Raw genomic sequence first — 20,029 nt, 5'->3', positions numbered from 1 at the left:
TCTCTGAATTGTATTAAAGAATCCTCTAAATGTGTGTTAGACCTCTGCAGTCTGGAAAATTTTTTTCTTTCTCTTATATAACTATATTGTATTTTTTTGATATGTTACTTGAGGGGGGGTTCGGAGGGGTATATACTAATTTCTAGTTTGTTTTCTTTTTGGAATGTATTATATTAATCACCTCATGTGTGGGAAAAAAATGTTTAAATATTCCAAAAAAAACTGGCTCGGTGCTTCATAGGCAGAGAAAATGTAAAGGATGTTGCCAGAATGTGAGGAACTGTTACAGGAAAGGTTAAGCAGATTATCACTTTTTTGCTTGGAGAATGAGGAGAGATTATATCGTGATATACAAAATTGAGGGGTATAAATAGAGTAAATACAAGCAGGCTTTTCTACTGAGGTTGGCCGAGACAAGAACTAGTTTAAAGGAGTATGGTGAGGGATTAAGGGCGGAACTTCACAGAGCAGTTGGAGTGTGGAGCGAGCTGAACTGATTTTGACATAGAAGAAACAATTGGACAGGACTATGGTCTGGGGATCTGTGGGATTTGGCATAATAGTTTGGCACAGACTAGATGGGCCCAATAGCCTTTTTCTGTGTTGTATGTGACAGATGACAATCTGTAGTTCGTTGAAATTGGGTAATCCTGATGTGATCACATGGGCTTTTCCCCTAAGATTTAGGTGGCTTAAATTCCAGCATAATGAATGAGTGGTTTGGGTCTTTGGTTTAATTTATGTGGCATCTCTGTGTGGGACAAAGCAAGTGAAGGATTTGCAGTAGAAGTTTAGGCTTGGCTTAGTTTGAAGTCCAGTGGTTCTTTGGGAGGGAAATGTGTACAAACAGCCACCTGAACAGTGGCATCAGAAACAGGAAGCCATTCCAGATGCTTTGGCGGGACAGTGTCTGCAAGGTGATGTCATGCCAACTGATGGATTGATTTGCCAAAGCATTTTGAAATCGATGTAGAGGTTAGAAAAGAAGTTCTCAAGCTCAGGGCCCAGGCAACTTCAGATTAGAAAATTGTGCAACACAGAAGCAGGTCTTGTCCAGGCCAATTGTAATGCTCAGCTATGCCTGCCCCATCTGCCTGCATCAGGCCCATATCCCTCTACACCCTTCCATCAAAGCTAGTGTTCAAATGCATTTTAAACTGTCATCGTATCTGCCTCCATCGCATTCTCTGGCAGCGTATTCCAGATAGCCCCATCCTCTGTGTGGGGGACAAACCTACGTCTCATTTCTTTTAATCTTCTCCCCATCACTTTAAACCCGTGCCTTCTAGTTCTCACCTGTGAAAAGGACCAACTTTCAGTCCAACATTAACTTACAAACCTCTATAAGGTCATCCCTCAGCTCCCAGACACCCTGGTAAGAATGCAAAAAAAAAATTCAAGGTTCCTTTTATTGTCGCTTAATTGTATATAAAAATGTAATATGTATGATATACTTCAACTTTGTCGTAAGGCAAAGAGTCACCATGAACATTGCCCAGCACCCCTGATAATAGGAAAAAGGGAAGCAAGCAAGAGTTCCTCCAGAGTCGCTGAATGTCCATGGATTTGCCTCTAGCTGCCTGAGCTCCAGGTCCAAACCTCTGACATGATCAGGAAGCCTTTGGGACCCCTTCTTGCCCTTGGAACTTCCAGTTCCGATATCTGGTTCCCGTGAGCCAGTCGCCAGCAGCCCACGTGGGTCTTTCAACAGCAAGTGGCCAAGTTGGTGCTTCAGCCACTGAGCCTCTTGCTGGTCTGCTGCTGTGGTCCAAATACATTTGAGAAGTGAATGTCGGTGGATGTTTCTTCCCTTTATCCAGATGGGATGTTTCTTCCTGTTATCCAGATGGTGTTGGTCAGAAAATTGAGAGAATCCTTTCATTCTTTATCCTAAAACATTGAATTATTAACTAAAAGTACTGGAAGTAAAAGAGAGTTGATGTTTTTGGGACAGTAACCTTCCATTACAAATATATCCAAAAACCAAATCCTGGCTTAAGATCAATAGTCTTAAATCTGCCTAGAAATCAGAACCAAAATTTATTGTCTTGCAAGTCATTGTTTTGCGGCAGGGTCACAGTGCAAATATAACCATATAACCATTTATGGAGCAGAAACAGGCCATGTTGGCCTTTCGAGTCCGCACCGGTTCACTGATTTTGTGCGCCCTCTTCAGGCAATGGTCCTGGTAGATCTGGTCAGAGCTTCCAGTTCTGCTCAGCTTGGCCCAGTCCCCAATTATTATAGGGGAAGAAGGCACACAGAAATGTCCATGCCCCTGGAAGATAGTGTCTGCTTTATAATTTAGGCATTTGTAACTCAAGGAGGACCTGTAAGTGTAATTGGCTGGTTTGATCGTCAGCACAGATACGAGGGGCAAAGGACCTTTTTTGCAGTGCTAAGGCATTCTACAACTGTCAAAAAGCTTGAATGTTATAATTGAGCCCCTCCTTATTTTGTTGAATTGGATCCCTGATCTCGACAGCTCCTTTCTTCTCGTTTCCTTTTTCCTTTTCTTTTTTATGTCCTTTTTTCTTTCTTCTTTCTTCCCTTTTCATTTATTTAGGGTTTTGTTGGGGTGGGGTGGAGGGATAGGGGCTATATTTGGAACATATATCAATGATTAATTCACATTTAATTATCTGTGATGGTAATTTTGGTACTGATTGTTGATAAAATCAAAATATTCCAAAAAAAAAGCTTGAATGTCCCCAACATTTTGCAACAGAAAAAAGCAATCAAATTGAATAAAATACATCTATTAAATGGTTCAATAGTGGGAGTTGATAAGGATACAAGAATAAAAATGGGATTAAGGTAGGTTTGGTGTAAATCTATGCAATTTATCTATAAATGCACATAAAAAAAATCAGAAGGAGGAACTCAGCAAGTCAAGTAGCACCTGTGGAAAGAAAGGAATTCTATGAATTTTCCAGTTTCATTTACCCTTACTTTTGTGTTGTCCCCTCTCCTTCCAATCCACCACATCCTCCCATTTTTGTCTCTTTCAGGCATCCCCTCAAACCCCATCTCCCAATTTTTTCCTCCCTTCTCCTCTTGGTTCCATCTAACTACAACCTACACATTTCACACAGCAGATTCCCTGCTCCATATAGTTCCAACTGTCTTCCTTCATCTCTCCACTTATTGTTCCATTATCAACTTCTATATTTATCAGATTCCACCAGTGGTTTAAATTCAAGTTTATTGTTATCAGATTGTCATCAAACTTTATTGTCATCAAACTTTTTTTTTAATTTTTTAAAAATTTTTTATTTTTCACACCATAAATACATTAAGCATGGTACACACTTTTTCCTTTTCACACATATACAGTGCCATTTTCTCCCCCCACCCCTCCCTCCTCCCATCCCACCCTCCCTACCTCCCCCCTCCTGTCCATTTAAGGTATAAAATCTAGGATACATTAAACCAGTCAGACAATGTTGTCATTCAATAAAAATACACCAGAAATTCCACTGAGTCCATTCTTTTCATTTCCTTTTCCTTCCGTTAACTTAGGTAGTGATTGTCCCCGGTAGGTTTTCGCTATTGTGTTTAATATAAGGCTCCCATATTTGTTCGAATATTTCAATATTATTTCTTAAACTATATGTTATTTTTTCTAATGGAATACATTTATTCATTTCTATATACCATTGTTGTATTTTCAAATTATCTTCCAATTTCCAGGTTGACATAATACATTTTTTTGCTACGGCTAGAGCTATCTTAACAAATCTTTTTTGTGCATCCTCCAAATCAATTCCAAATTCTTTGTTTTTTATGTTACTTAGGAGGAAGATCTCTGGATTCTTTGGTATATTGTTTTCTGTTATTTTATTTAATATCTGATTTAGATCTTCCCAAAATTTTTCTACTTTCTCACATGTCCAGATTACATCTGGTGTGACATCACTTGCTGAATTGTTGTTCCCATTTCTTTTTTACAACGAAAACATCTGTCAGATACTGTTGGGTCCCATTTATTTAACTTTTGAGGTGTAATGTATAGCCTGTGTATCCAGTTATATTGTATCATACGTAACCTCGTATTTATTGTATTTCTCATCGTTCCAGAGCATAACTTCTCCCATGTTTCTTTTTTTATCTTTATATTTAAATCTTGTTCCCATTTTTGTTTAGTTTTCCATTTGTTTCCTCATTCTCCTTTTCTTGCAGTTTAATATACATATTTGTTATAAATCTTTTGATTATCATTGTATCTGTAATCACATATTCAAAGTTACTTCCCTCTGGCAAACTCAAACTGCTTCCTAATTTATCCTTCTAGTAGGATCTCAATTGGTAATATGTCAGCGCTGTATCTTGAGTTATATTGTATTTATCTTTCATTTGTTCAAAGGATAAGAATCTATTTCCTGAAAAACAATTTTCTATTCTTTTGAACCCTTTTTTCTCCCATTCTCTAAAGGAAAGGTTATCTATTGTAAAAGGGAGTAACTTGTTTTGCGTCAATATTAGTTTTGGTAATTGATAATTTGTTTTATTTCTTTCTACATGAATCTTCTTCCAAATATTGAGTAGATGATGTAATACTGGAGAACTTCTACATTGTACCAATTTTTCATCCCATTTATATAATATGTGTTCAGGTATCTTTTCCCCTATTTTATCTAATTCTAATCTAGTCCAATCTGGCTTTTCCCTTGTTTGATAAAAATCTGATAGGTATCTTAATATGTACATATAAACTTGATGAAACAAAGCACACACACACACCCTACAAATTACATGTATACGCAGCGATCCAAAATAAATAAATATATATGTAGAAATTATTTACTGGTTTCTAGGATTGTTCAACAGTCTCACTGCCTGTGGGAAGATGATGTTTTCCAGCCTGGCAGTCCTGACCCTGGTCAACAATACTGTGGGCTGGATGGTAAGGGCCCTCTTTAAGCTCCGTCTCCTGTAGATATTGTCGACAAAGGGAATGGAGACTCCAGTGATCTCAGCAATTTTAATCACCCTCCATTCTGACCTTCAATCTGATGCTTTGCAGCTACCATACCACTTTATGATGCAGCCAGCCAGGTGGCCTTTGTATTCCCATTGATCACCCTCCAGCAGCTATCTCCACCTTCACCCTCCCTCCTGGGCTTCACTTGTCTGTCATCTGCCCTCCTTGGCCTGCTATCACCAGGTGGTCCCTGTCTCACTCCTCCTCTCGTCTTCATGGTGACCATCTCCTCTCTCTGTGCTGTTGCAGGGCCTTGACTTGAAACCTCAACATATCCTGTCCAATTGACCCAGTCAGCTACTGCACTATAAATTAACAAGTAAATGAGTGCAAAAGAATAGGAAAGTAAAGCCGTGTCTGGGGGTTGTGGCCCGTTCGGGAATCTGCTGGCGGAGGGAGGGGAAGAAGCTGTCCTTGTGCCGTTGAGTGCTTGCCTTCAGGCTCCTGGACCTCCTTCCTGATGGTAGCAGAGTGAAGAGGGCATGGCCTGGGTAATGGGAGTCCTTGAGGATAGAGGCTGCTTTCTTAAGACACCACCTCTTGTAGATGTCCTTGATAGAGTGAAGACTGATGCCCGTGATGTCGCAGGCTGAGTTAACTCTAGTTTTTTCCTGTCCTGTTTATTGGTACCTCTGTGCCAGGTAGTGATGCAATCACTCAGAATGCTCTCCATGGCACACCAGCTGTGTGCTAACCGGCTGCATCATGGTCTGGTATGGGGGCAGCAATACGCCTGAGTGTGAAGCCCTGCAAAAGCCCAGGACAACACAGGTAAAGCCTTCCCCACCTTTGAGCATCTATAGGGAACGCTGCTGTTGGGGAGCTGCGGCAGTCATCAGTTCTTAACCCTTTCCACTGCTGACCCGTTGATGAGGACTGGTTCATATTCTCCTGAATTCCTCATCCTGAAGTCCACAATCTGCTAACGTTGAGGGTAAGGTTATGAACCTGGGGTTGTTGAATCCATTGATCTCTATGCTGATCATTGCCTGTTCTGCTGCATCCAGAGCTTTCTGCTTTCTTGTCCGTGACTTATCTGGTTGTGTGATCACATGCTAGCCAGCTGATGTGTGGAAGGACGCAGCTCTGACTAATGGTGCTGCTTGTTCTGTGCAGATCCGTGGTATCCTGAAGCAAGGGATCGAAACGCCCGAGGACCAGAATGACTTGAGGAAGATGCAGCTGAGAGAACTGGCTCGACTCAACGGCACCCTACGGGAAGACGACAACAGGTACTACTTTACACCGACCTCACACAGTGGTGGCTATGCTCAGCTGCATGTTACTACAGCTTCATCATAAGAAAAATCATGTGTTACAGGTGCACCAACAACTGGAGATCACGTTGTCTCTGGTGCCTGCTCGTGGGCAGGCAAATTAGATTTTCCGTAGCCCCATTTATCCAATTAAGCTTCCCGCTACAACTGCTATTTCCAGGTTGGATCCAGCACTAGGAATAAACATCCCTTGCTTCCTGTGTAAACTCACATCTTTTATTGCCAAGTAATAACGCAGATGTAATATTACACGAAATTGCATTTAGTCTGCTGTAAGGCAGAAATTGCCTGGTGCCCCTGACTAGGAAGGAGAAGCAAAAGAGAGTCCCTTCGGAGTCGCTTGAGTGTCCATGGATTTGCCTCCAGTGCTCTCATAGCCTCTGCAGCCGCACCATCTTCAATCAAAACCATTGGCAACCCAAGCTCCAGATCCATATGATAGGAAGCCTTCAGCGCCCAAGGTCCCTCGGGAGCACTTCCCACCCTCTCTCATTGGGCTTCTGATATCTGCCACTCTCCAGCAGCCTGCAGCCTATGTGTGTTCCACCCTCCTGTCGCAAGTTGCCCGCCGCCTGCATGTTCTTCAGCCACAGACCCCCTCACTGGTCTGCTGTGATCGCTGTTCTGTAAGGTGGTATCCTCTGCTTCTTCTCAATCAGGGAGTGTTCTCCCCATTACTGGTACCCTGCCCCAGCCCTCTGCTTCCCCTGAATCTGCAACTCCCCTGAATCTGCAACCCCCTTGAGGCCGCTGGCGAACACAGGCACTACCATCATGGGCCCAGATCCCACAGTCCATGATGTTAAATAACACTGTCCACTCCTTTAACGAGCCCATACAGAGCCGTCGGTAGTTGGACTGGGCGTTTGAACTTTGCAGAGGAGCGCGGTCTTCGCTTCCCGCATTCCTTTCAACTGCATTTGCTGATGTATTTTTAGCAGCAAGCTCCCCCAGTTGACATTATTGTTCAGGTATAGATTGAAGGATAATGTTCTGCAAAATGTGGCGGGGTTGGAGGGGAGAGATTCTTTGCTTTTTCAAACTAATGGTCATGAACGGGCAGGCAACTCCTTGGTTAGCATCTCAACTTTCTGTCCAGCATTAACTTACAAACCTCTCGAAGGTCTTTCAATAGCGCAGCCTTTCCTTGGACCCAAGATTCTGGTTGAGGAGAGGAAAGGGGAATGAATGTGCCAGTTGCTGATACCATGTATGTAAAAGCCCAAGACTGGTGGAACAAATCCCCAGACTCCCTTCGAATCTGCTACTAAGCGTCACTGTGGACCGTCAGTGCATGGATGCTGGGCTGTGAGGGTTGGGGCTTGAACCTGTAGCCAGGCACTGAGCCGTGTGTTGTTTTCAGCTCTGCCTCAGCCACAAACCAACCACAAGAATAGTTAACAATTTGTGCAAGTGAGGACTGATTGGCTTTGAACTTGGATCTTGCTTATTTGATGGGAAAGTGAATGATAAATATATTAGTTCACCCTGAATCCTGGTCGGATGAGGGATTTGTTCTCCGTTGTCACGCTGTTGGGGCAGTTAGTTTAACATCAGTCAGTGCTGGTTCCTCTGCTCTTTTGCCTGGAACTGCTGAAAACGTGTGACTTTTCTCTTGCTGTGCAGGATCCTGCGGCCCTGGCAGAGCACGGAGCCCAGAAGCATCACCAACACTACCCTGTGTACAAAGTGCGGCGGCGCTGGGCACATTGCTTCCGACTGCAAGTTTTCCAGGTCAGTAAGTGTTGTTCCAAACTTGGGGGGACGGACACTGTTTTACACTGGGGCAAGGAAGGATCAGGCTCAATTTTCATTGAGCAGACAATCTGCTGGTAGTAAATGCACAAAAGTGCCGGAGAAAATCAGCAGGTCACGCAAAGTTTGTGGGAGGCAAAGATATAGAGCTGGCATTTCGATCTTGAGCCCTTCATCAAGGTATGAGCAAAGAGTAGGCAGGTGCTTGAACAAAAAAGCTGACTGGGGTGGGGTGGGTAGGGAAGAAGGGTCAGGGGGAGGCACACAGACCAACAGCCGAGAGGCTGCAGGGAGACATGGGTAGGAAGGCAGGAGAGAAGAGCTGAGAATCAGGGGAGGTAGGTACCTCTGGAGCTGGGGAACAGAGATGGGAAGGGGGAGAGAGCGAGATGAGACAAGGTGTGGAGAGCTGAAGGAAAGGAGATAGGGATAGATGAGAAGGGAGTGGGCCTAACGAAAACTAGAGGTCTCCGCTAATGTCATCTGGTTGGACAGTGCCCAGGCGGAAGATCAGGTGTTTTTCCTCCAATTTGCAGGTGTTCTCAGTCTGGCAGTGCATGAGACAGACATGTTGGCATGGAGATGGGTGGGAGATTTGAAATGAGTGCCCATTGGGAGATCCCCACCCCTGCAGTGGACAGGATGAAATTGCCCAACAAGGCAATATCCCCGGTCTGCTTTTCATTGAGATGTACGAGTAGGGTGTCGTTGTACTGGTTTCGTCAGCTTTTCGAATTGAATGGACAACTAGTTATCACTTCTCTTCCTGCTGCATGGTTCACCCCCTGCAGTGGGGCCTCCTTCAACAGGCCAGGTGACCCGCAGTCGGCACAGGATAAGGCACGGATGGACAAGGAGTACCTGTCACTGATGGCTGAACTGGGAGAAGCGCCGGTTCCTACATCCTCATCCTCCGTAGGACACCCAAGTACCTCACAGCCCAGTATCCCACGCACCACGTTACCCAGTAACACCCAGCAGCAGATTCCAGTGAGTCCGTACATTTCTTCATTACTTTATAACTCAAGTCCTTTTTCTTTGGCGAACAGGTGCATCCCCCCTTTCCTCTCCTCAACCTAAATCTTCAACCCTCTCCCCCAACCCCAAATCTTTAACAACCCTTCTGTGCAAGCCTGGCCTTGTAGCTCTCTCTGTCCTCTTTTCCTCTGCTCATTTTTGAACCTGATCATCATGATACATCATTTGCACTGCGTGGTGGACAATCAACTCATTTCAGTGGAGGTCTGGATACTGAACAATGGTGGAAATGAAACCACACACCACCTGAGGAATGCCACGATGGTGCACCTGGGACTGGCTGCAAACACCACAAACTCTCGGCTACTCTTCATTCAAAAGAAACTCTCAGCTGGCTAGAAGTAAATGCCAACCTGCAATGGCGGGAGTTGGACAGAGGGCATGCTACATCTACTCACCTTCAGCTGGCTTTAAATGGATCCAGCCTCCGATGAAGGATGGGGTGGGTGGGTTGGGGGGCTCAGAGAACAAAGTCCATCTAATTACATCTTCAATGGACTAGAAGTGGATGCCAACTGGGAGTCGGAGGGCAAAGTCCGTCTACTTGTCTCCAGCCATCTAGAAGTGGGTGCCAACCTCTGGGGGTGGGGGGGGGGGAGAGGATCAGACGGTGTGGTCACACTCTTCGGCCATTTAGAAGCGGGTGGTGGTTCAGAGAGCAAAGGCTGTAAGCTGATACAAACCTGCAATTGGGTGCAGTGGTCAAAGGGCAATGGCCATCTACTCGTCAGCTGGCCAGGTGGATGCCTACCTGGGGGTCAAAAGGCAAAGTCAGTCTATTCGTCTTCGGCCAATTAGATGGATGCCAACCTGGTTCGGTGACCATGGTCCTTCTCTTCGGCCAACTGGAAGTGGATGCAAACCTGTGAGGGGGGGCTTCAGAGGGCAAGGTCTGATTCTTCAGCCAACCAGGTGAATACCAATTGGGGGTGGTTCAAATTGTCAAGTCGGTCTCCTCATCTTCAGCCGATTAGAAGTGGATGCCAACTATGATGGGGGGATGTCAGGGCATAGTCCGTCTCTTCAGTCAACGACAAGTGGATGCCAACCTGTGAAGGGGGGGTTCAGAGGGCGAGGTCCGACTGTACTTCTCTCTTCCCTTTTACAGAGCAGGCCGCCATGGATGAGCTCTGCCCTCTCGGACAGCAACAGGCCTTACCACGGGCTGCACGGTGGACCAGGAGGGCCACACCCTGGCTTCCCACCTCCGATACCTAGCATGAGTGGCCACCCGATCCCGCACAATCCCAATGGGCCCCCGCCGCCGTGGATGCAGCCGCCGCCGCCTCCGATTAACCAGGGTCCCCATCCCGTGCATCCATCAATGAGTAAGTGTCAACCTCTGTGCTTGCGTGCGCCCTTGGTCCTGTTCAGGGGGCCTGGGCAGGGGTGGTGATTATATGGTGGGAGGGAGACTGGTCGGAGCCCAGTAACACCTCTGGCTGGGGTTGCATCAAGGACAACGCTGCTATAATTTGCAAATGGAACATGCTGTGCACAATTCGATAACCTGTAGATGACACCAACAGAAATCTGCTTGCTGTTCTTCTCTCCTTTTGCTTCGGTGGAGGGTTGTTCCATGGGCATCAGGCAAATCTGTTGCTGTGGTTGATGTTGAGCCCAGGCGGCTGCCCCTGTGTGACGTGGCTTTTATTCTTAGCTGAAAGGGGGGAAAAAAAGCCAGCACAGGGGTAAGAGGAGGCTGCAAGGTGCCTTCAGCAGCTGTAGGGATGCTGGGCCAGCGGCAGTCGGGCCGTGCTCGCAGAACCTGTGCAATGAGGCCTGGCAGAGAGTGAGAGTGCATGTTTCGGTGAGGTCAAAGGTGGACCCATGGGTCTCGACGGCCAAGCGTGCCGCCGTTGCCGTGTCAGGCTCTTGCACTGCTTGCTTCTGACCTGCACTGGAAAAGGACGGAGGTGGCGTGCAGATTTGCAAGAATGTTGGAACTGCTCTGGTCAGGCTAGCACAGAGAAGATTGTTGAGCTACAGAGACAGACTTTTAAAACGTGGAGGGTGAAAGTTTATTTTAAAAAAATCTAAACTGGCGATACAAAACGGTCCTGGATAAATCGGGGCTGGAATTGAGAAGGACCTTCATCACCCAAATGTAAGACGTGTAAACGAATTGGCTGGTTGGCCTGTCGAGCCTGCTGCTGCATTCAATGAGATTGCCTGCTTTGCCCGCTGACTCCCTCCCCCCCACCCCCCCCAAGCCCCAAACTCCCACTGAAAACCTGTCTGCTAATCTAACCAGCGTCCACTGGAGGTGAACGGCGTGGGGGAGGGAGGTTGCGTTGTTGGGAGTGGGGGTGGGTTGGAGGAGCAGAGGCTGGTGTGGATGGTCTACACCATCCGTTTGCAGTTTCTGGTTTCCTGCGTGCTGCCTCTCCGTTGCTTAGTGGACAACCCCTTTGAAGGAGCAAGTCACCAGTCTGCTGAGTGAGCTTCTATCCCCAACTGCCCACCCCCTCCCCGTCGTTTTCTAATAACAAAGAGGTTGCCAGTGATTTCTGCGCTGAGAGCCTGTGAGACCGTGACCCAGTGATTTTGTACACACAGGCGACTCTTTGTCGTGTCTGTTTGGAAACGTGAAGCTGCAGCGTCCACCTCCTCACAACCTCCTTTGTGTTTCTGTGACAGACATGATGCCCCATCCGATGGGGATGATGCCTCCACCACCCCCACCGCCAGCCAGCCAGCCTCCACCCCCACCCACCGGTCCCATCCCCCCCTGGCAGCAGCAGCCGCAGCAGCCGCAGCCACAACCGCAGCAGCAGCAGCAGCCACCGCCGCCACCTCCCAGCAGCAGCATGGCCTCCAGCGCACCCTTACCCTGGCAACAGAGTGAGTAAGGATGCATTTCTACACTTTCTTTGTTGTTTTACAAACCCTCCAATAAATGCTTGTTAATGGGCAGTGACCTGTGGTAAATAAAAGAATCGTCCACTCACATCATACCGGCTCGCCCTCTTGCATTCCTGTCCGTCCCTCCCTCCCTCCCTGTCCGTCCCTCCCTCCCTCCCTGTCCGTCCCTCCCTCCCTCCCTGTCCGTCCCTCCCTCCCTCCCTGTCCGTCCCTCCCTCCCTCCCTGTCCGTCCCTCCCTCCCTCCCTGTCCGTCCCTCCCTCCCTCCCTGTCCGTCCCTCCCTCCCTCCCTGTCCGTCGCTCCCTCCCTCCCTGTCCGTCCCTCCCTCCCTCCCTGTCCGTCCCTCCCTCCCTCCCTGTCCGTCCCTCCCTCCCTCCCTGTCCCTCCCTCCCTGTCCCTCCCTCCCTGTCCGTCCCTCCCTCCCTCCCTGTCCCTCCCTCCCTGTCCCTCCCTCCCTGTCCCTCCCTCCCTGTTCGTCCCTCCCTCCCTCCCTCCCTGTCCGTCCCTCCCTCCCTGTCCGTCCCTCCCTCCCTCCCTGTCCGTCCCTCCCTCCCTCCCTGTCCGTCCCTTCCTCCCTCCCTGTCCGTCCGTCCCTCCCTCCCTGTCCGTCCCTTCCTCCCTCCCTGTCCGTCCCTCCCTCCCTCCCTCTCCCTGTCCGTCCCTCCCTCCCTCCCTCTCCTGTCCGTCCCTCCCTCCCTCCTCTCCCTGTCCGTCCCTCCCTCCCTCCCTCTCCCTGTCCGTCCCTCTCTCCCTGTCCGTCCCTCCCTCCTCCCTCTCCCTGTCCGTCCCTCCCTCCCTCCTCCCTGTCCGTCCCTCCCTCCCTCCCTCTCCCTGTCCGTCCCTCCTCTCCCTCTCCCTGTCCGTCCCTCCCTCCCTCCCTCTCCCTGTCCGTCCGTCCCTCCCTCCCTCTCCCTGTCCGTCCCTCCCTCCCCTCCCTCTCCCTGTCCCTCCCTCCCTCTCCCTGTCCCTCCCTCCCTCTCCCTGTCCCTCCCTCCCTCTCCCTGTCCCTCCCTCCCTCTCCCTGTCCCTCCCTCCCTCTCCCTGTCCCCTCCCTCCCTCTCCTGTCCCTCCCTCCCTCTCCCTGTCCCTCCCTCCCTCTCCCTGTCCCTCCCTCCCTCTCCCTGTCCGTCCCTCCCTCCTCCCTCTCCCTGTCCGTCCCTCCCTCCCTCCCTCTCCCTGTCCGTCCCTCCCTCCCTCCCTCCCTCTCCCTGTCCGCTCCTCCCTCCCTCTCCCTGTCCGTCCCTCCCTCCCTCTCCCTGTCCGTCCCTCCCTCCTCTCCCTGTCCGTCCCTCCCTCCCTCCCTCCCTCCTCCCTGTCCGTCCCTCCCTCCCTCTCTCTCCCTTCCTCCCTCTTTCTCTCCCTCCCTCTCTGCCTCTGTCTCTCTCTCGTTACCCCACCCCTCCTGTGTGGCCGCTGATCCTCTTCTGCTCTGTCTGTGTGCCTCAGCTTGGCAGGTCCAGTGCTGACCAAGACAGCCCCTCGTGGGTGCTGGCCCAGTGTTGCACTCCGAATTGGAGTGGCCGGCAGCTTTGCTCGGCTACCTCTGTGCAGGCGGGGTGTCCCTGCCTCAGTACCAGGCCTGTTCTGGAGCTGAATGGCCAGTTTGTGCGTAGCACTCCCTTTCCAAGTGACTGCCTCTGTGCCTCTCTTGCTTCTCTTGCAGATACCAACACCACGACGACTACTACGGTGACCGTCCCTCCGTGGCAGCAGCAGCAGCAGCAGCCTCCTCAGGCCCAGCCCACACCAGCATCCAGCGCGGCCCCTCCTCCACCGATGCCTGCCGCCCCATCTATGGTTCCCCCTCCTCCTGGGGTCCAGCCTCCCCTCCCCCCCGGAGCCCCCCCTCCACCACCTCCACCTCCGCCCGGCACAGCCGGCATGATGTACGCTCCCCCACCCCCACCTCCCATCGACCCCAGCAACTTTGTAATGATGGGGGTAGGTGTTCCAGCAATGCCCCCCTTTGGAATGCCCCCTGCTCCTCCCCCTCCCCCTCCCCAGACTTAAAAGACCCCTTCCTTGGTTACCCTTGCCCTCAAAACATGCACAGATAAGGACGCTCATTCTAAGCAAGCTGGGTCACGGTGTCATGACTGACGCAGAAACTCGACAAGGCACGATGGTTTTTTTTTAAAAAGATTTTAGAATTAAAGAATGTAGGAACAACTGTAAATGCTAGCAAATGGCTCCTGTTCCTTGAGGCGACAGAGGCCCTGAAATGTAACAGCTCTTGTGTCTCAAGGTGACAGAGGCCCTGTAAAGTAACGGCTCCTGTGTCTCAAGGTGACAGAGGCCTTGTAATGTAGCGGCTCCTGTGCCTCGAGCGAGAGAGGCCTTGTAACGCAACGGCCCCTGCACCTCGAGGCGACAGAGGCCTTGTAACGTAACGGCTCCTGTGCCTCAAGGTGACAGGCCTTGTAACGTAGCGGCACCTGTGCCTCGAGACGACGGGTCCTGTAACGCAACGGCTCTTGCGCCTCAAGGCGACAGAGGCCCTGTAACGTAACGGCCCCTGCGCCTCGAGGTGACAGAGGCCCTGTAACGTAACGGCCCCTGCGCCTCGAGGCGACAGAGGCCCTGTAACGTAACGGCCCCTGCGCCTCGAGGCGACAGAGGCCCTGTAACGTAACGGCCCCTGCGCCTCGAGGGGACAGAGGCCCCTGTAACATAATGGCCCCTGCGCCTCGAGGGGACAGAGGCCCTTGTAACGTAATGGCCCCTGCACCTCGAAGCGACAGAGGGCCTGTAACGTAACGGTTCCTATGTCTTTGAGAGGACCGAGACCCTGTTGTGAAATAGCCCCTGTGTCTTGAGGGGAACAGTCTGTAATTGTATCCAGCTCGAAGTGAATGGAGCTGTCTGGTGCATTTGATGGTTGTTGCGAGGGTAAGGGTGGATGGTAAAACTGGGTGGGATTGAATCGAGTATTATTGGTGACTGATGCCAACATGAAGCAGTTTCTGTCATAAATATACTATCTAATCTCAGCTGTTCTCTGTATATGAGTGCTCATCTCTGCTCCCACTCTTAAAGATCTGCTTGCCAGTTGAGTGGGTGTTTGCAGCCCAAGAAGCAGGTGGAGGGGTCAGAGTGAACTGTCACGGCTCTCATTGTTGCCTCTCCACCCCCTTTTGCGGAGTGTGGGCAAGTGTGTGTGTGTCTGTGTGTGAGAGGGAGTGAGTGCGCACGTGTCTGCATTCCTCAACCTTCAGGAGTGGTCTGCAGGTTGCTCAGTGGGTGACACAAGCTCCACGTCCACTCGAGGGGGTTGAACCAGTGCCTGCTGTTTACAGATGTTTATTTGTGCAGATGCGGTTATGGGGGGGGGGGGGGGAGGGGGGAATAGATCAAGAATTGTATGGTTACCAAAGGCAGAGCGTTGTGGTTCTCTACATGGTTCAATGGTCGATTCAGAAATCACAAAGTTCCACTTGCAATTGTGCTTGCCTTGTTGGTGCTGGAATCTCTCGGCCAACTCCACAGTGGCTAGTTTTGGTGTGAAATTACTTAAATTATTCTGATGGTAAATGTTGCACAGCGATCGGAAGTCGTGTTTTTTGTTGTTGCACCAACCAATGATCTTTCCTGGTGTTCCTTGCCCCTTCACCATGATTTTCGGTGCTACAAGCAAGAGATCTACGAGGAGGAGGAAGAGGTCTGTGCTTTCCCCCGAGCCCGAAATTCCGAATTTGCAAGCACCCTCCGACAGCAAGAAGGTGGATGGGGTCTCTTGCTCACTGCCAGATCCTGAACCAGAGAGTCCGCGCTCCATTGGTGCCACAGTCGTTCCCTCGGCTGCCTCCTGCTCTGCTCTACTCCCGCTCTCCAGGACCGCGTCCCTGCCAGGCGTGGGGGGTGGGGTTGTCCCTTTAAACCGTTGCCGTGTCTTGGGTGGGGGGGGTGGGGGTTTCACTCTGTAAACGTTCTTGCAGGAATGGTGTGTAAACTCTTTATTTTTAGCTCAAGGTGGGAAATTGGAGCATTTCCACCATTTGTTTCCTTGTGCTCTGTCTCAATGTGAAGCATTTAAACAGAGGAAGATTCACAAAATAAACTCGTGTTTTCTTAGTTTGTTGATTATTTTTGGTCTGGTCATGTACAATTTGTCTTGCATTGAGAAATGTTCTGTTTTTTTTTAAAAAAAAAGCCCTCAGAATGGCATTCTTGATGCAGTAACTGGCTTTAAGCCTGGGTTAGAAGCACTTCCACACTTGACATTCTCGTTTCTCTGTTTTGGCAGTGCCAGTGAGGCTGATCTTTTTTTACTTCCCTTTTGGGATCCTCATTGCCTTTGGCACAGGACAAGCCCTATGACTTAGATCCGATTACCCGTTTACCCCAATGAACAGGAGGCAGTTCTCAAATCGCCCACCATTGGTCTAATCTTTTATCTACTGTGCGGCCACTGATCCTGGGTCTACCTCTGGTAGCAGGGAGCTGTCTCAGTGGCCAGGGCCAAGGCTCAGCTGCTTTGGCTGAACCTTGACTAGCATGCTGTGCGGCCTGCCCTGCTGTTCAGCATGGTTGCTCTGCCACTTGTCACAGTTTTCCATAGTTACCCTGCCTCCTCCAAGGCAAGAGTTCCAGAGATTTAGAACCCTCTGAGAAGAGGTATCTCCCTGCCTTTCAACTTGCCCCCGGCATATCTCTGTCAATCCTGTGACTGTTTTCCATCATCATCCAGACTCTACTGCCTACTAAGGCAGAGTTTGAGATTTAGCAGTGCCTTGGTTTTATTGACCAAACCGTTTGTAGCTCTCCCACGAGTGATTTGACATCAACCCTGACCCCCCTCCCCCTACTTTTTTTTAAGGATCTTTTATATTTGATTAATGATGCCCCTTGATTCTGAATTCTGTCAGAAATGTCCAGCCTCTCCTGTCCTGACAACTCTCTTCCCAGGAATTAGGCTGGCAAATCTCATTTGGGGGCTGTCTCCAATGCTGGTATTTTTTTTAAAGGGGAAGGAAAGGCTCCTAGAGGTTTAAATTTAAACATACAGTAATGGCCCGTGCTACACGTGGAGAACTTACAAACTCCTTACAGACACCACGGGATTTGAACCCTGGGTCAGTTTGCTGGTGTTGTAATGGCATTGCACTGACTGCTTAGGCCAGGGGTCTCCAAAGTGGTCGATACCAACTCCTGGGGGGCCAGTTGAACTTTTACGGAGGAATGCATAGTAGCCGAAAATAGCACTTACGGCAGTGGTGGCCTCCCTGGTCCAGTGCCAGGATTCCACACCTGGGTGGGGTCAATTAGGGATCAAGTATTCCATGAAGGGGTTGATCGTCAAGAAAGATTGGGGGGGCCCTGCCCTCAACTGCGCCGTTCTAAAAATGGGTTGAATCCAGGGCTGCGTAGGGAGTGTGGATGCTCTCCCTGCGACCTCCCACCCTCCAAAACAAACTGGGATTGCAGGCCAATTGGTCGGCATAGGCAGGGAAGGGCCTGTTACTGTGGTGAACAACTAATTAAAATTCCACCTCCCCCCCCCCCGGGTAAAACAAGAAGGGCATTGGTTTGTGGGAGGGGGAAGATTTACAGTGTACCTGAGGGGCACTTTCTTTACACAGTGTTGGTACGAGCTGCTGGGGTGGTAGAGGGTGGACAGTTGCGTAGAGTAGAGAGGAAAGGTGCATAATGCAGGTGGGGTCACCATGGGCATTGGGCTGAAGGGCCAGTTCTCTTTCTCCCCCCCCCCCTCATGAACAGAGGCAAGCGTCTATTCTGTCACCCAGTTGTGCAAGAATTGAGTTGCTTGTGCTGAGCCCACTCTTGCAATTTCACTGGGTTTCAAACGCTTTTTCAGACGGTGGGATTTGAATTTGGATCACTGGCCCAGTGACCGTCGCATCCTGACACACGACCCGCCAAGAACAGATGAGACCAGAACCACCTCCATACACACGTGGTGAGACAGGCCCTCTGACCCACCTCTGCTGGAGATTAGGGTTAGGGTTGATGTTTCAGGCCTGAGCACTTCTTCACAATCCCATTACCTTCTAGGTCATGCCAATTCAGGTCCCGGTAGCTGCAGGGATGTGAGATTACAATGGACCTTTTTTTTTTCATTCCAAAAGATTTGCTTTCTGGGGAAAAAAACTTGGAGATGACGACAGACAACGTCAAGCTGAACTAAAAGATCATTTCAGATTTAATGTATCACGTAGGAATTTGGAGAAACATTCCAGTTGTTAGAAATAGAAGTACCTAACAGAAATTGCTCGAGACAAAAATTGAGAACAAAGAACATTTATTATAACAACAATGCAAAGTTGGGTGCTTCCCCTTACCCTGGGAATACACACATACACTGGGGCTCACCCAACTTTTATACAATGAATTTCAGTATCAGAATACCCTCCCCCTTACATTCTTCTGTCCCCTGGATGGGTTTGGCATAGGCAATCCTTCCTGCCTATGTGCAGTTTCAGTGGACTTGGAGGACCTGGGGGTATCCTGTCGGTGTCTTCTCATGTCATTATCCCCATTGTCCTTATTCACAACCTTGCCCTTGTCCCCATTCACACCTTTCCAACTCTCAGTGCTACAGTCCCTTTCATATGCAGAGTTCGCTAATCTTGTCTAGGGTTTACTAATTATGTCTAACTTGATAAATCTGTGTATGGCTTACTAATTATATATGTAGAACTTGGTACTTCTGTCTAGGGCTAGGAGACCCTTATCTTATTCATACAGTGGGCTCACTCTGCTTCCTGCATTCTAATTTCCATGCTTAGCCTGTTCATACTGGTTTAATCCATCACTCCACATGTCTGCACTAGTTTCCCCATCTTTCATATTTTTATGTCGTTTCCTCATCTCTCACACAGTGAATTTAGCGTCTGAAACATGGCGTTAGTTCAACCGACCTAATGAAGTTTTTCCGCTGTTTTTTCTTCTGTACTCGGCAGCTGATGTTTCTCTTGTCCAACGATCCAGCACCGATGGATTCCAGTTACCCTGATACCGTCCTGTCCCCTTCCCGCTGCGGATGGCAGTGTCCCGGTAAATTCTTTCACCGTGCTCACCACGGACTCCACCAAAATCAGTGGTGCCAATGCAGAAAATGAATTTTCAATGCACTTCAGGTCTGCTTGAAGCTTATTAAAAATCGGGCAGGAAATCGCAAAAATAGGTTTTATCTAAAAAGAAAAGCAATAGGTGATAAAATGTGATGGTGACTTTAGTATTCAGCAGCTCAAAATCCATTTAAAAAGTGTTCATGAAGCAAAATCTTTGTTGTCCGCACTCCAAACATCTGCGCAAAAAGACATTCCTCGGATCCCATTTGCCCTAACGATGTTGTCTCGTTTTTTGATGCCCCCTCTACTGTCTTCAGATTTATTGTCAAGTACAAACGTGACATCGCATAGAACCCCGAGCTTCCTTTTCCCTGCGGGAGAGGCAGAATCACCACTTCCTGGTGATGAAAAAGAAAACGACTCAACAGACACAAATGTAAGCCGACTGCAATAGAGAAAAAAAATCTAGAATAAAGAGCCCACGTCCTTAAACAAGTCCCCTGGTTGAGTTTGTAGTTGAGTCTGACGGTGGAGGGGCAGCTGCTGTTCCTGAACCTGGTGGGGCGAGTCTTATGGCCCCTGCACCTCTTTTTCTGACGGCAGCAGCGAGAAAAGAGCATGTGTGAGGATCCTTGCAGATCGCTGCTGCTCTCCCGACGGCAGCGATTTCCGCCCCCCCCCCCACCCCCCAATCGATATTCCCGGTGGTGGGGAGGGTTTTGTGCACGACATTTTGCAGGGCTTTGCGCTTAGTGGGTATTGGTGTCCCTGCACCAGACCGTGACGCTGCACCTCGAGAAATTTGCCAGGGTTTCTGGTGTCCCAAGCCCCCGAGAAAGTAGAGGCGCTGACGTGCTTTCTTCATCTCGGGGACCCGCTACGCGGCACCCACGATTCATTTCCCGCCATGAAATACAGCAACAAACCACGTCCGCTCGCCTGCACGAACACTTCCAAAGCCCAATAACGCAACCTCGGGCAAAGTGGGCTGCTTGACCGAGATCCCATCGACCTCCAGAGTGGCTCCACCTCTCAAACCCCACCCACCCAGGTTAGGAGGTGGGGAAAACACCACCGCC

At 49.5% G+C, this 20,029-nt stretch overlaps 1 protein-coding gene across 9 annotated transcripts in view; it reads left to right on the top strand.

The window, feature by feature from the left end:
* Window positions 1-15,990, top strand: part of sf1 (splicing factor 1) — a 37,557-nt gene extending 21,567 nt beyond the window's left edge. For 5 of the 9 annotated variants that reach the window (XM_069894100.1, XM_069894107.1, XM_069894104.1 and 2 more), the window contains 6 exons: window positions 6,101-6,216; window positions 7,888-7,995; window positions 8,808-9,006; window positions 10,163-10,382; window positions 11,695-11,902; window positions 13,583-14,095. In XM_069894100.1, coding sequence (XP_069750201.1) covers window positions 6,101-6,216; window positions 7,888-7,995; window positions 8,808-9,006; window positions 10,163-10,382; window positions 11,695-11,902; window positions 13,583-13,976 — 1,245 coding nt within the window. In that variant the 3' untranslated portion in view covers window positions 13,977-14,095. Of the gene's footprint in view, window positions 1-6,100; window positions 6,217-7,887; window positions 7,996-8,807; window positions 9,007-10,162; window positions 10,383-11,694; window positions 11,903-13,582; window positions 14,096-15,550 lie in introns of those variants that run through there. The other 4 variants (XM_069894109.1, XM_069894101.1, XM_069894102.1 and 1 more) reach the window with 4 other exon arrangements.
* The last annotated feature ends 4,039 nt before the right edge of the window (window positions 15,991-20,029 follow it).

The sequence above is a fragment of the Narcine bancroftii genome, chromosome 8, assembly GCF_036971445.1.
Source record: "Narcine bancroftii isolate sNarBan1 chromosome 8, sNarBan1.hap1, whole genome shotgun sequence".
NCBI lineage: Eukaryota > Metazoa > Chordata > Chondrichthyes > Torpediniformes > Narcinidae > Narcine > Narcine bancroftii.
The sequence above is the reverse complement of the archived record's forward strand: the minus strand, read 5'-3'. Positions and strand labels throughout refer to the sequence as shown.